At 40.4% G+C, this 12,405-nt stretch overlaps 1 protein-coding gene across 3 annotated transcripts in view; it reads right to left on the bottom strand.

Moving 5' to 3' along the window:
* The window catches only part of STK33 (serine/threonine kinase 33), a 142,089-nt gene that overhangs the window by 19,050 nt on the left and 110,634 nt on the right, over positions 1-12,405 (bottom strand). For all 3 annotated transcript variants that reach the window (XM_053672957.1, XM_053672956.1, XM_053672955.1), the window contains 2 exons: positions 8,441-8,553; positions 7,903-7,988 (listed from right to left, as the gene is read on the bottom strand). In XM_053672957.1, the coding sequence (XP_053528932.1) occupies positions 7,903-7,988; positions 8,441-8,553 (199 nt within the window). The remainder of the gene's footprint in view (positions 1-7,902; positions 7,989-8,440; positions 8,554-12,405) is intronic.

The raw sequence follows: 12,405 nt of genomic DNA on the forward strand, positions 1-12,405 counted from the left end.
GCCAACTTCACCAGTACAGTGATTACAAGGGGGAAAAGGGGGTGGGGGGAGGTAGATGGGGGTAGAGCAGGTGTAAATGGTGACAGAGAGAGGCTTGACTTTGGGTGGTGAACACAATACAATATATAGATGATTTATTCTGTTAGAATTGTGCACTTGAAATCTATGTAATTTTATGAACCAATGTCACCCCAATAAATTCAACAAAAATTTTTTTAAAGAAAAATACAACAAAACAGTAAAATAGGAAAAAACCCAAAGATGTTGCCAACTTAAATTCAAATAAAGCACAAAGGCTCAAAGACCACAAAAGAGCAGAAATCATCTGCAGCGGCAGATCGTGGCTCTGCTCGTCTGAAGGGGTTCTGGTCGCCAGGGCTCTGTCGCTGCTCTGCTTGACCCTTATGATCCAGCTAGTCTCCGTTACAACCTCCTGGCTCCATCGTGGCCTCCAACCCCAACTTTCATGGAATCACAGGGTCCGGAGTCCTGGAATGCTAGTACCCAAGATTTGGCCTCAGCTCGATTCTCTCACTGGCAAGCAGAGACAATCTAACAGATTACACGTCTGTAATCCCAATCCTCAACTGCTCTTTTCAGATTAACTACCCTTAAATTAACTCATTAGATACTATACTAGTCACTAATGCTGCTCACCCAACATTCCTTTCTTCTAAGCACATGGTAGAATTGTGCTTCTCTACCTCTTTTGAGGCAGGATCATGTGGCTTGTTTGGGCCAGTGCAGTGTGATTAGAAATGGGATGTATCACTTCCGGGTGTACTTTAAGAGATAATGTGCAATTTTTCATGTTCCCAATCCCTGCCTCAGTAACTACTGTATAAAAACACAGAAACACTGTGTAAAAGCCTCCCTCAGCCTGGGTCCCAGAGTGAGGACAAAGGAAAACAGAGTCTCCTGTCTTGCCCCCACCCTCCCAGCCAATGTGCGATGGAAGGATCAAGAGTGCTGAGATTTGGGGGCCACCTGCTACCACAGCATAACCTAGCCTATCCTGAAACACACAGCAAATAAACATTTACATTCTGTAAGTTACTTCTAAAGGGTCTTAAAAACAGTGAGCCTACTCTATCATCAGCATAACCAACAAAATTGTCACTACTACAGAAATCACACACAATCAGTACCATGTATGTGGAAGGCCATTTACTTAGGCAGCCCTTGCTTTGCGCAGTCCTAATATGTATGAATTTCAGCCATCATGACTTAGTTAAACAATATCAACAACACAGTTCAAATTTCAACCAGCATGGTATATTAACTATAACTGCAGAAAGTTCAAATTTCACGGCTAGCTCATTAATCCAGAAGTTTCAACTTGCATTATTTTTGTAGTCTTGCACTACTGCAAAGAGCAAGGACTCCTGTATTACCTTGAACCTGCCTCTGTAGCACTCTCTCACATGCTCAGTTTACCTATGCATACCCCCGAGAGCTGGGTGACTGACACTCCACACGCCTAAAGTACAGTGCCTTCGTCCTCAGTGAAATGACCCTGTTTCTCATTCCAAAGAGACTGGAGAAGAACAAATGATCCAGAAGAGGAGCGTTATCTTTGCTTCCTGTATTCATTTGTGATATCAAATGGTAGTATCAATGCCAGACTTTCCCTGTTGTCTAAAGTCCAGCCAGTAACTTACTAGACTAACCCCCCTTCCTTCCCCCACTCCCCGCCGCCTGTTGCTGCCAGTGTTGGAAGAGGACTTGCGCCACGTGCTTGGACGGACCGGTGAATAACTGGCCCAGGGGTAGGTGTCATCAGCCTTCTAGGTCCAACAGAAATTCCAGATGAACCAACGAACCAAACAGAAATGGGAGGAATTGTTAGGACAGACACTGTAGACTGTATGTCACCTGACCATCAGAACACTAGCCCCTGAACTCCCTTTACTGGCTTTATTCAGAGGGTCAGACACTGAACTCATCAACTATCAAGGAGCAGGTGGCAAGAAGGCAGCAGTAACAGGCAGATAATCTGAGGCTATTACAAGTACAAAACTGAGGAATGCGTACAAAGGACGCATGGACAAAGAAAAGGGGACAGGGGTAGGGGATTGAATGTGAGAGGTGCAGGGCAGGGAGAGTAATGGGGGGAAGTGGGGACCCCTGTAATTGAACAACAATAAAAAAAGGAAAAAAATTCCACTCATTTAACAGAAGGTTGAGAGTATTTTATTTTGAAAAACTGGAAAAACAGACATTCATGGAGAAGCACTGGTTGAATACTAAGATTTGGATTTAATACCTTAGTGGACAGGCTCCACAAATGGAGACTCAAACATGTGTCCCCACCCAACAAAATCTGCCTTTTCAGGGACGATGCCCCTCCGTGTTTGGTAGGTAACAGGTATTTTTAAGTGAATGACACGCACGAGCTATGGAGAGGTGGTATACAATGTGAAACTGGCAAAACCGAAACACGCTGGTTCTCCAGCTCGCAGTCATCGAATTCCACTTTTTGTAAACAGCTAGAACTCTTCATTCTGCCATGTTCCCAGGGACAGTCTTTTCAATAGAAAAATAGAATAGTCAATCTATGTAAAAAAAAAAAAACCCACCAAATCCAAATCAAAATAATGAGATGCCAGTTTTCACCTGACAGGTGGACATAAATTTGAGTCTGACAACAGCCCACGTTGGAGGGGGTGGGGACACAGGCTTTCTCATTTACTTGCTTCTCACAGAGGGTGAGTTAGCAACAGCCTCTGCGTAACGCCCATTCTCTCTGGCCAGCAACTCCACTGCTCAGAATTTACCCGGTAGATATGCTGACACAGAATGCAAACATGTATTTATAAGATCATTTATCGTACCACTGTTTGTAATAGGAAAGATATGAAACAATTTAAATGATCCATATGCACTGGGGATTATTCACAAAATAATATTGTATCCATAGCTTGGAATACAATGCTATTTTTTTTAAATAAGGAAATCTTTCCAAGATATATTAGATAAAAGATAATAGTTTGCATAATATGAACCCATTTGTGTAAAATATATACACAAAAATGTATAGAATGTTTCTGAAAGAACACATAAGAGACTTAACAATGGTTATCTTCAGTAAGAGGAAATGAGGTTAATGGAAGGAGAAAGTTATTTTTTCTGTTTTGTTTATCATTTAAATCATTTGCCATGGTTAGTCTCAATTATTACTTTTATATGACTAGTAATTAATGTAAATTATAATAGGAGAGAAATAATGTAGGTTGCTGATACCCACAAAGAACTGATCACACCCAATAAAATCACCAAACCTCTCCAAATGGGTCTCAGTGAGACCAAGGCAACGGTGCATCAACGTCATAACAACCACTAAAGTAAGCAATTGATGTTACTTTAATTTTTTTCTGACAAACTCAGTGATTTTTCCCTTACAAGTACAGCAACTATGTGAGTACACAGATTGGTGGTGATATTCCTATTCCTCAGGAGGAAACAGCCTGAGAAAATTAGCTGTATACCATTATTCTAGGAGCTCATTTCCAATTGCCTGCTAAGAACTTCTAGCTAGAGATGTTGCTGAGCCTTCAATACTATATTGTATTATATGTATACTTGAAAGTTGCTAAGAGAGTGTATCCTAAAGTCCTTTTCACAAGAAAAAAATCGTAACTGTGATATGATAGATATATTAACTAAACTTATTGTGGTATCATTTACTAATCAACACATATATCATTATGTTGTACACCTTAAATTTTACAATGTTATATGTCAATTTTATCTCAATAAAGCTGGAAAAATCAAAGTGAACTCAATATATTCCAAACTGACATTCTTCAAATTGGTGCATGGGTAAAACTGGCTATACATAAAGACTTTCCAAGGACGTGTGGGAAGGATAGTTTGCAGGGATCCATTTCAAGACCCTGAATTTCCAGTGATCTATTCTTTTCAAAGTCATCTGCTTGGGTAAGGATCTGCTGATCCTTTGCGTGTTCTTTTTCGTCAGTCAGTATCTGCCAATGCTTGTTAACGTGCATACATTTATTTGTGTGGTTGTGTGCATGACAAAAGACCCATAGCTAGAAAATGTAACAAACCTCTACAAATCAATAAGTAAAAGATATAAAACCTACAGAAAACTGCGGAAATGACTCGAACAGGCATTTTTCAAGAGAAGGCATGAAAAAGGCCACTGAGAATAAATAAGGGTGACCAATTTAATTTGTAATTCATGAAAGGCAGATTAAAACCACAATGAGACGGTGCAGAACAGAACTGGAACTCTGGCACACCGCTGGTGAGTGGTACAGCACACACCGGGGGAGAGAACAAAGGAACTTTTGGATGGAGGTGGACAAAGAAGAAAATTCACGCAAGTTCAGCTGTGATCGTGGTCCTTCAGTGCCTTTCAGTAGGAACCCCTTGTCAAAACAAGTCAGATATAAAGTCCTCTCGGCGGAGGCCAAGGTCTGCAGCCAAACAGCCCGACGGTCTTTACAGCTTAGTTCCCCACCACTTCCCTGCAGGCCTTGGAGAGTTCTAGAGAAAAAGAGCTACTACTACGCTTCATAGTCTCTCAATGTGCTTTTTTCCTTGTCTTTAAATCTTGTCAAGTTCTTCTTATCCAGAACCCCCCTTTCTTTGCATGACTCCAACATTAATTCCTACTTTTTCCCCTTCTTTCAGAGCTAGGTCACGTATCGCCTTCACGCTAAGTAGTTTTTCAGGGCCCTAAAGGAAGTAATAGCTCTCTTCTTGGAAACCTAATAGTACCACTACCATATACTCCTACACACTCTCTATAAAACATATTTTTATACTGAGTATACATTTACATATCTTATAGAATGCATTTTGTTTTATGCTGTATTTAACATATAGAGTGCATGCTTACACGTGTGTGCACACACATGGTATACTCCTTCTCCAGTGCTTTTGTTTCACACCCTCTACTGGGCTGTGGAGGCCAGTGGGCCAGGCCTGGACCCACACATAACCACTACCAGTGAGGATCTGCTGACTTACTAAGTACATACTAATCACTGAGTATTAAATAAATCCCCAAGGTTTCTGGTTCGTGCAGTTTTTCTTACCATAATTTTCATAAAAGCCTTTTTAAAAGGGCCTCAACAGCATATTCATATACATAATTCAGAATTTAAGAACAACTACATATAGTAAAATAAAGGTTGAGTATAAACATATTTGGGGTGAAAATACACAGTAGGAAAAAACCCATCAATTAGGCATCAGAAAATTTCCATTTGTTTATGTAGAGTATGTACATTAAGGCTAAAGGTCAAAAGTTAAGGACCAAGCCATGGATAAGAATTTTTTGATTAATGAACAAGGGCCTTGTTCACACATTAGGACATGCTGTTCTGGAAATTAGACCCTAGACGCCTTGAGCACATACGCCTTTGCAAAGTGTGACTATAAAGCAAAGTACACCAGGATCTGTGGTAACTGACTTCCTGGGAAAGGCTGCATTTTATTCATCTTTGTACCCCTACAGTGTCCAGTGGTTTAAGTAAAAAGATACTTATTAAAATCAATATAGGCATGTAAATGGCACTTGTCCCATTTAAAATAAGCCACCTTGCAAGGCTTATACACTATACAATAATTTCCTTCATTTCAAAGAGCCTATAATTGGTCTCCACTATTTATGAAAGGAAGTTAAAATTCTTTCTAGCCTGAGATTCAAGTCCTCCACACAATTTTCTTTCCTTTTCTAAAAGTCTCATTTCCCATTTCTTTCCTTCCAGCATCTTAATCTGCCAGTCAAATTGAACTTCCTATTTTCACACTTGCTTGCTTCTGCACCTCTGGTCATTTGGCAGCTTCTTAGGTCATTTATCATTCTCTCCCTTGCATTGTATCTTGTACATGGCGTGCCTCCTTACTAGACTGTGGGCTCCTCCTGTCAGACACCACGTCCTGCATGTCTACAGCTACATTTCATCACCTAGCAAAGGTCCTGGCACGTGGTAGGCACAAAAAAAAAACTACTGAATGTCTGAATAATGCCAATAGAGCTAAAATCTGAAAGCTTTCTTGACAAACCACAGAAGAAAAATGTTTCCTTAATTCATAGTAGGGTCCTTATATATAAGCAGACATTAAAAACAACTGGGAAATTTGTTTAAAATGCAAATTCTTGGTGTTAGTTGTTACTAGCGGACTTGAAGGAACACCACAGGCACCTGTATTCATCCAATAAAAGGGAATAAACTCCTGAACTGCTGCTGAGAGTAAAGAGGACGCAGGGAAGAGACGGACGGGGGGGACCAGGGCCCTCCTGGCATGTGAGTCACCATCAGACTCTTCCTGGCGGGAAAGCCATTCCTTGGCTATTTTTCTTTACATCTGATCTTTGGACTTTTGAAATCAGAATGACAATATGTGTTTATTTTAAGTTCCATTCACTTAAATGTACATAGAATACTCTTCAGATATGTACCATATTTCTAAATGGACAATACATAGGTTAAGCCCTAGAAACTTGTTATCCAATAAAGCTCTTTGAAAAAAAAATGTTGTGTGTGTGAGACTGCAAAAGATAAGCTCCGGTTATAAAGCAGCAAGGCACTGAGAGAACTAACATGTTCCCTTTAGGTTATTTCAAACAGAGGATATGAAGTAAGACTTCAAGTGGGTAAGAAGAAAAGAGTTCTGCCTTTTAGAAGTTTGTAAGATGCTGCTATTCTCAACTTCACACACTGAACTCCTTAGGACAGTCTGATACAGTGCACGCTATCTGTCGCTTTCCATCCATTTGGCAAAGACCACACAGAAACAAATGGTATGGTGGCTCAAAAAAGGAGGCTTCTGGAAAAATGACCAAAGCCAGAAATAAAGCTGTACTAATTAGAACACAAATAATCACATGGCCAAACCCGAACCTTGTGTGAAGCTGAAAAGAGAGAGGTTTCCGAGGCACACCATCTGTTGTATGGGTTCTGATTTTGCTGCACGAATCTACTCGGCGCAGTTCTGCAACGATCTGTCTAGCTGCTAGCTCGTTTGCACAGTTACTTGAGGCCAGAAATACTGATTGCACAGAATGATTTGAGAGATCAACATATTCATAAAAGAGGGCAGAAAGAACCCATTTTTGAGTGAAGACTAATTTCTTTTAGCCTTGGAGAAAAAGTATTACTCAAAGAAATGATTAGAAATTGCCAAAGGAAAATTAGAAAATTTAAAAGAAGAGTGATATCACTATAAATTTATGGAACCTAAACTTACCTGGGCCTTCAGGGTCACCACCCACCGCTCTGTTGGCTGGTCTAATGGAAGCTTCTCATTCTGATCTTGACCTCTCAGCAGCATTTACCTGGCAGCTGACTGCTCTCACTTTCTCAAACATTTTTCTCACTTAACTTCCCGGCACCGCTCTTGCAATTTTCCTCCTCCCTCGCCAGCTACTCCTTCTCAGCCTCTGGTGCTAGCTTCTCCTCTACTAAATGTTGTATTATCTAAAAGCAGGGTGCGGGGATCTCTTTTCCTTTCTATCCGTATTTTCTTCCTAATTCATCTCTTCAGCCTAATAGCTTTCTATGGCATCTATCTACTCCCAATTCCCATACTTACAGTTCCAGCTCAGGCTTTTCTAGCTCTAGACCCATATATTCAAGTATATTTGATATCTCTATGTGGATGGCACGCAGGCATCTCACACTTAGCATTATCTAATATGCTTACACAGGGGGGTGACTCACGAGTTCCCTGTTAGATATGCTAAGTTTGTAGATACCCATTTCAGAAATGTGCAAGACTCAATCATTTTTTTAATGTGTCAGAAGATAAGAGAAATTGACTATTTTTTAAATAAAAACTATATATAAGCTACGAGGCCAAATGAAAAGAAATGAGCAAGGTAGAATGTCAATAAGAAAAAAAAACTTTTGTAACACAGTGACTTACTGTTAACCACTGGTTATCCAGCAGCTCCTTAGCTGTGATTCTGTGAGCAGGATCTACTTTCATAAGTTGTTTCAAAACACTTTTGGCTGCAAATAAAAGAATATCCTGAATATCTTATTTCCTAACTGCAATTAGTAACTCTTAATTTCCAATTTATTTAAAATTAGGTCTGTATGACATGAGGAAAGATAACTATTATAAAACAAATATCATCAGTATAAATAGCTTAGAAATAAAATTAAGGGCCTACAGTGAGGTTTTATTGCCTGGATTAGCTGATTTATATTATATAGTAAAAATTAACTAGATAATCAGCACATTTCCTCTTCAATTTTTACTATGTAGTTTCTGTTTTGGTTGGAAGTTTTGACTATAAAAATCACAGTGAAGATAATCACTATTTCCACAAGTAAAAAGTGTTATTTCTACAAGTAAAGTCAATGACTAAACAGAGGTTTCAAGTATGTGAATTACTAGCAAACTACAATTCTTACATTGTGCATATTTGCTTTAGTAAATAATAATGAATCCGCATTACCAGAATCACTTATGGAATCCCAAACCGGACCATCGAAATGTAGTTCTCCCTTTCTTATTAACTCAAAAAGCTTCTCTTCTGAGCTTGCCAAAAAGGGTGGTTCTCCACATAATCTACAACAAAGGCAATCATTTTCTTTAGATTTTTTTAAAAATCCAAATAAGGCTATTAAAAATTAAGTTTCCACAGGACTTGGAAGTAGTGCTGCTTCATATTTACATAAAGGACAGGAAGAAGGACAGACATGAAGACATTGAAACTGTTAAATTTTGGTTATCTTGGTTCAGTCATTAATTCAAATAGAGACTATAAGTGAAACCTATATAATTTTATTAACCACTGTTACCCCAATAAATTCAATAACAATTAAAAATTAAATAAATAAAAGATAAAAATGGACTGCAGCCAAGAAATCAAGAAGAGACTTGAGACTTGAGCCCTGACTGGTGTGAATCAGTGAGTTGGTTGTCATCCTACAAACTGCAGGTCGCTGGTTCGATTCCCAGTCAGGGCACGTGCCGGGGTTGTGGACCAGGCTCCTGGTTGAGGGAGTGTGAGAGGCATCCAATTGAGGCTTCTCTCCCTCTCTTTCTCCCTCCCTTCCCATCTCTCCGAAAATAAATAAGTAAAATCTCTAACAAAAGAGCAAGAAGACTGCGACTTGAAAGGGCAGAAATGTAAGAACTGGGAAAGACCATCAAGAGCAAAGATGTGTCATCAGACCACGGCTAAGCCCGTCCAGGCCCCATATTCCCAGTTCCTGTGCATGGATGTAAAAGCTGGACAATGGAGAAGAATGACACAAAAAATGGTTCACTTGAGAAAAGATGCTGGACAAGACCTCTACGGACGCCCCAGAGGGCCAGAGAGCGGGGCACATGGGTCCTGGAGCAAGTCACGCCTGACACACTGCTGACGGCAAAGTGACACCTCGGAAGCTGTCCCACTCGGGCGCATCCCGAGAAGGTAGGGTTCTTCGGAAAAGACAAACTCATAGATGGAGAGCAGGATGATGGACGGGGGGCGGGTTATGGGGTGTAGGGGACTGAGCAATAAGGAAAAAGGACTCATGGACATCAGTATGGTGATTTGGGGGGTTGTATAAGGGGACTACATGGTAATGGAAAAAATACAATAAATTTTTTTTAACCACTTATCATCCTAGCACAGTAAAAAAAAATTTTTTTTTAAGGAGCCATAAGCATGAATCTACAGGAGCTGAGTAGGGCTGGTGAGGACAGGACACCATGGACATCACTCATTCACAGAGTTTCCAAGAGTTGGAGCCAAGTCAGCAGCATGTAACACAGCACGTACCTCCTGTGTGTAGAAATGGACGCAAAGGGGTTTTGCGAGATCAGTGCTAGGCTCTTACACCCGCCCAGGGGTGTCCAGCCCGCAGCCCGAGGGCCGCGTGCAGCCCAGGGTGGCCATGCATGTGGCCCAACACAAAATTGTAAACCTACTTAAAACATTATGAATTTTTTTTGTTTTTGTTAGTGTTTGTGTATTTAATGTGTGGCCCAGAGACGCCAAAAGGTTGGACACCCCTGTCACCGAAACCCCCAGATCTGCAAATGACCCAAAGCTGTTCCAGGTGGAGAAACACTAAGCTTAGCCAGGGTTGACATCCAGGAAGGTGTGCACACAGGAATAGTTGCGGATAATAGAGGAGACACAGGTTATTGTGAGCAGGGGTAATGTCATGCCAAAGGCACATAAACTGAACTAAATTCTGGGAAAATATACTGAGTTATCAGAGTCTAAATGACCATCTAAGAATTTTATCCAGGGTAAAATACTATACAAATGTTACTAAGATTAAACCAAGAATAACCCTGGAAACATCTATAGCTCTGAGTCAAAGCTAAAAAAATCCATTAAAATGATCACAACTCTTCAAAAATAGTATACAAAAGACGGTCTGGATGAGAAAAGTCAGATGGTGATGATGTGACACTTCAGTCTGAAAGGGCGAAAGCTGAGCAGACGAATGACCGACATCAGTGCAGCCATGAGCAGTGTGGGAACCCGAGCTTGTCCACACATTCCAGAACACAGGAGCTACGTGTCGTCAGGATCTTTAAGTGGAAGAACTGTGCTATGCTTAATGAAGAGGCAAGCCTATGCTTCAGTAGATAATCCAGTCCCAACCTACAAAAACGTGCTTAAAGTCGAATTCAGTTCTTTGTAGTCCATTGTCAGCAAGTGTTAGCCACTGTTGTTACGGCCAACCTGGCTTCTGGGAGCAACCCCAAGCAAGACCACCAGACTCCCCCCACGACGGCCAGACAGAAGTTGGACCCGGATTCCTTACAGAGCAACTCTATCTGTCTACTCTTCAACTCTCAAGACTATATTTTTCCCACTTTATTGCTGAAAGAATAAAATAGTGCAATTCCATTATTCTTTCCAAATTCTGGTCTAATATGTACTTAAGTATAATGATCTCTAAGTCCCCTAACAGTTACATTTCTACTGATTTTTTTAAATCATTGCCACCCTCAAATTTACTTTTGATGTCCAGATCTTTCTTTCTCTTTTCTCTCTCTTTTCTTTCTTTCTTTCTTTCTTTCTTTCTTTCTTTCTTTCTTTCTTTCTTTCTTTCTTTCTTTCTTTCTTTCTTTCTTTCTTTCTTTCTTTTCTTTTATAATGTATTTTATTGATTATGCTATTACACTTGTCCCATTTCCCCCCCTTCATTCCCCTCCACCCTGCACACCCCTTCCCACCCACATTCCCCACCTTTAGTTCATGTCCATGTATCATAAGTTCTTTAGCTTCTACATCTCCCACACTACTCTTGCCCCTGCCCATTTCCTCCCCACCGTCTGTGCTACTTATTTTCTGTGCCTTTCCCCCCTCTCTCCTCTCACTCCCCTGTTGCTAACCCTCCATGTGATCTCCATTTCTGTGGTTCTGTTCCTGTTGTAGCTGTTTGCTTAGTTTGCTTTTGTTTCAGGTGTGGTTGTTAATAACTGTGAGTTTGCTGTCCTTTCACTGTTCATGTTTTTTTAACTTCTTTTTCTTAGATAAGTCCCTTTAGCATTTCATATAATAAGGGCTTGGTGATGATGAACTCCTTGAATTTGATCTTATCTGAGAAGCACTTTATCTGCCCTTCCATTCTAAATGAAAGCTTTGCTGGATAGAGTAATCTTGGTTGTAGGTCTTTGGATTTCATGACTTGGAATACCTCTTTCCAGCCCCTTCTTGCCTGTAAGGTCTCTTTTGAGAAATCAGCTGACAGTCTGATGGGAACTCCTTTGTAGGTGACAGTCCCCTAATCTCTTGCTGCTTCTAGGATTTTCTGTTTCATTTTAATCTTGGCTAATGTAATGATGATGTGCCTTGGTGTGTTTCTTCTTGGGTCCAAGTTCTTTGGGACTCTCTGAGCTTCCTGGATTTCCTGGAAGTCTATTTCCTTCACCAGATTGGGGAAGTTCTCCTTTATTATTTGTTCAAATAAGTTTTCCACTTGTCCCTCTTCCTCTTCCCCTTCTGGTACCCCTATAATTTGGATGTTGAAACATTTAAAGATGTCCTGAAGGTTCCTAAGCTTCTCCTCATTTTTTTTTAATTCTTGTTTCTTCATTCTTTTCTGTTTGGTTGTTTCTTTCTTCCTTCTGGTTTACTCCATTGATTTCAGTCCCAGTTTTCTTTCCATCATTATTGGTTCCCTGTGCATTTCCCTTCATTTCAATTAGTGTAGCCTTCATTTTTTTCATCTAATTTGTGACCAAAATCAACCAGTTCTGTGAGCATCCTGATCATCAGTGCTTTGAACTGTGCATCTGATGGGTTGGCTATCTCTTGGTCACTTAAAAGTATTGGTTCTGGGGCTTTGATTTGTTCTTCTGGTTGAGCCATAATTTTTTGGTCAGGTCTCACCTGTTATGTATGAGGGGCAGAGCCTTAGGTGTTCACCAGGGCAGGGCAACCGGTTGCTGGGTTGTGACACTGTA

This window comes from Artibeus jamaicensis, unplaced genomic scaffold (assembly GCF_021234435.1).
Source record: "Artibeus jamaicensis isolate MK-2021 breed Jamaican fruit bat unplaced genomic scaffold, CSHL_Jam_final contig_797, whole genome shotgun sequence".
Lineage (NCBI taxonomy): Eukaryota > Metazoa > Chordata > Mammalia > Chiroptera > Phyllostomidae > Artibeus > Artibeus jamaicensis.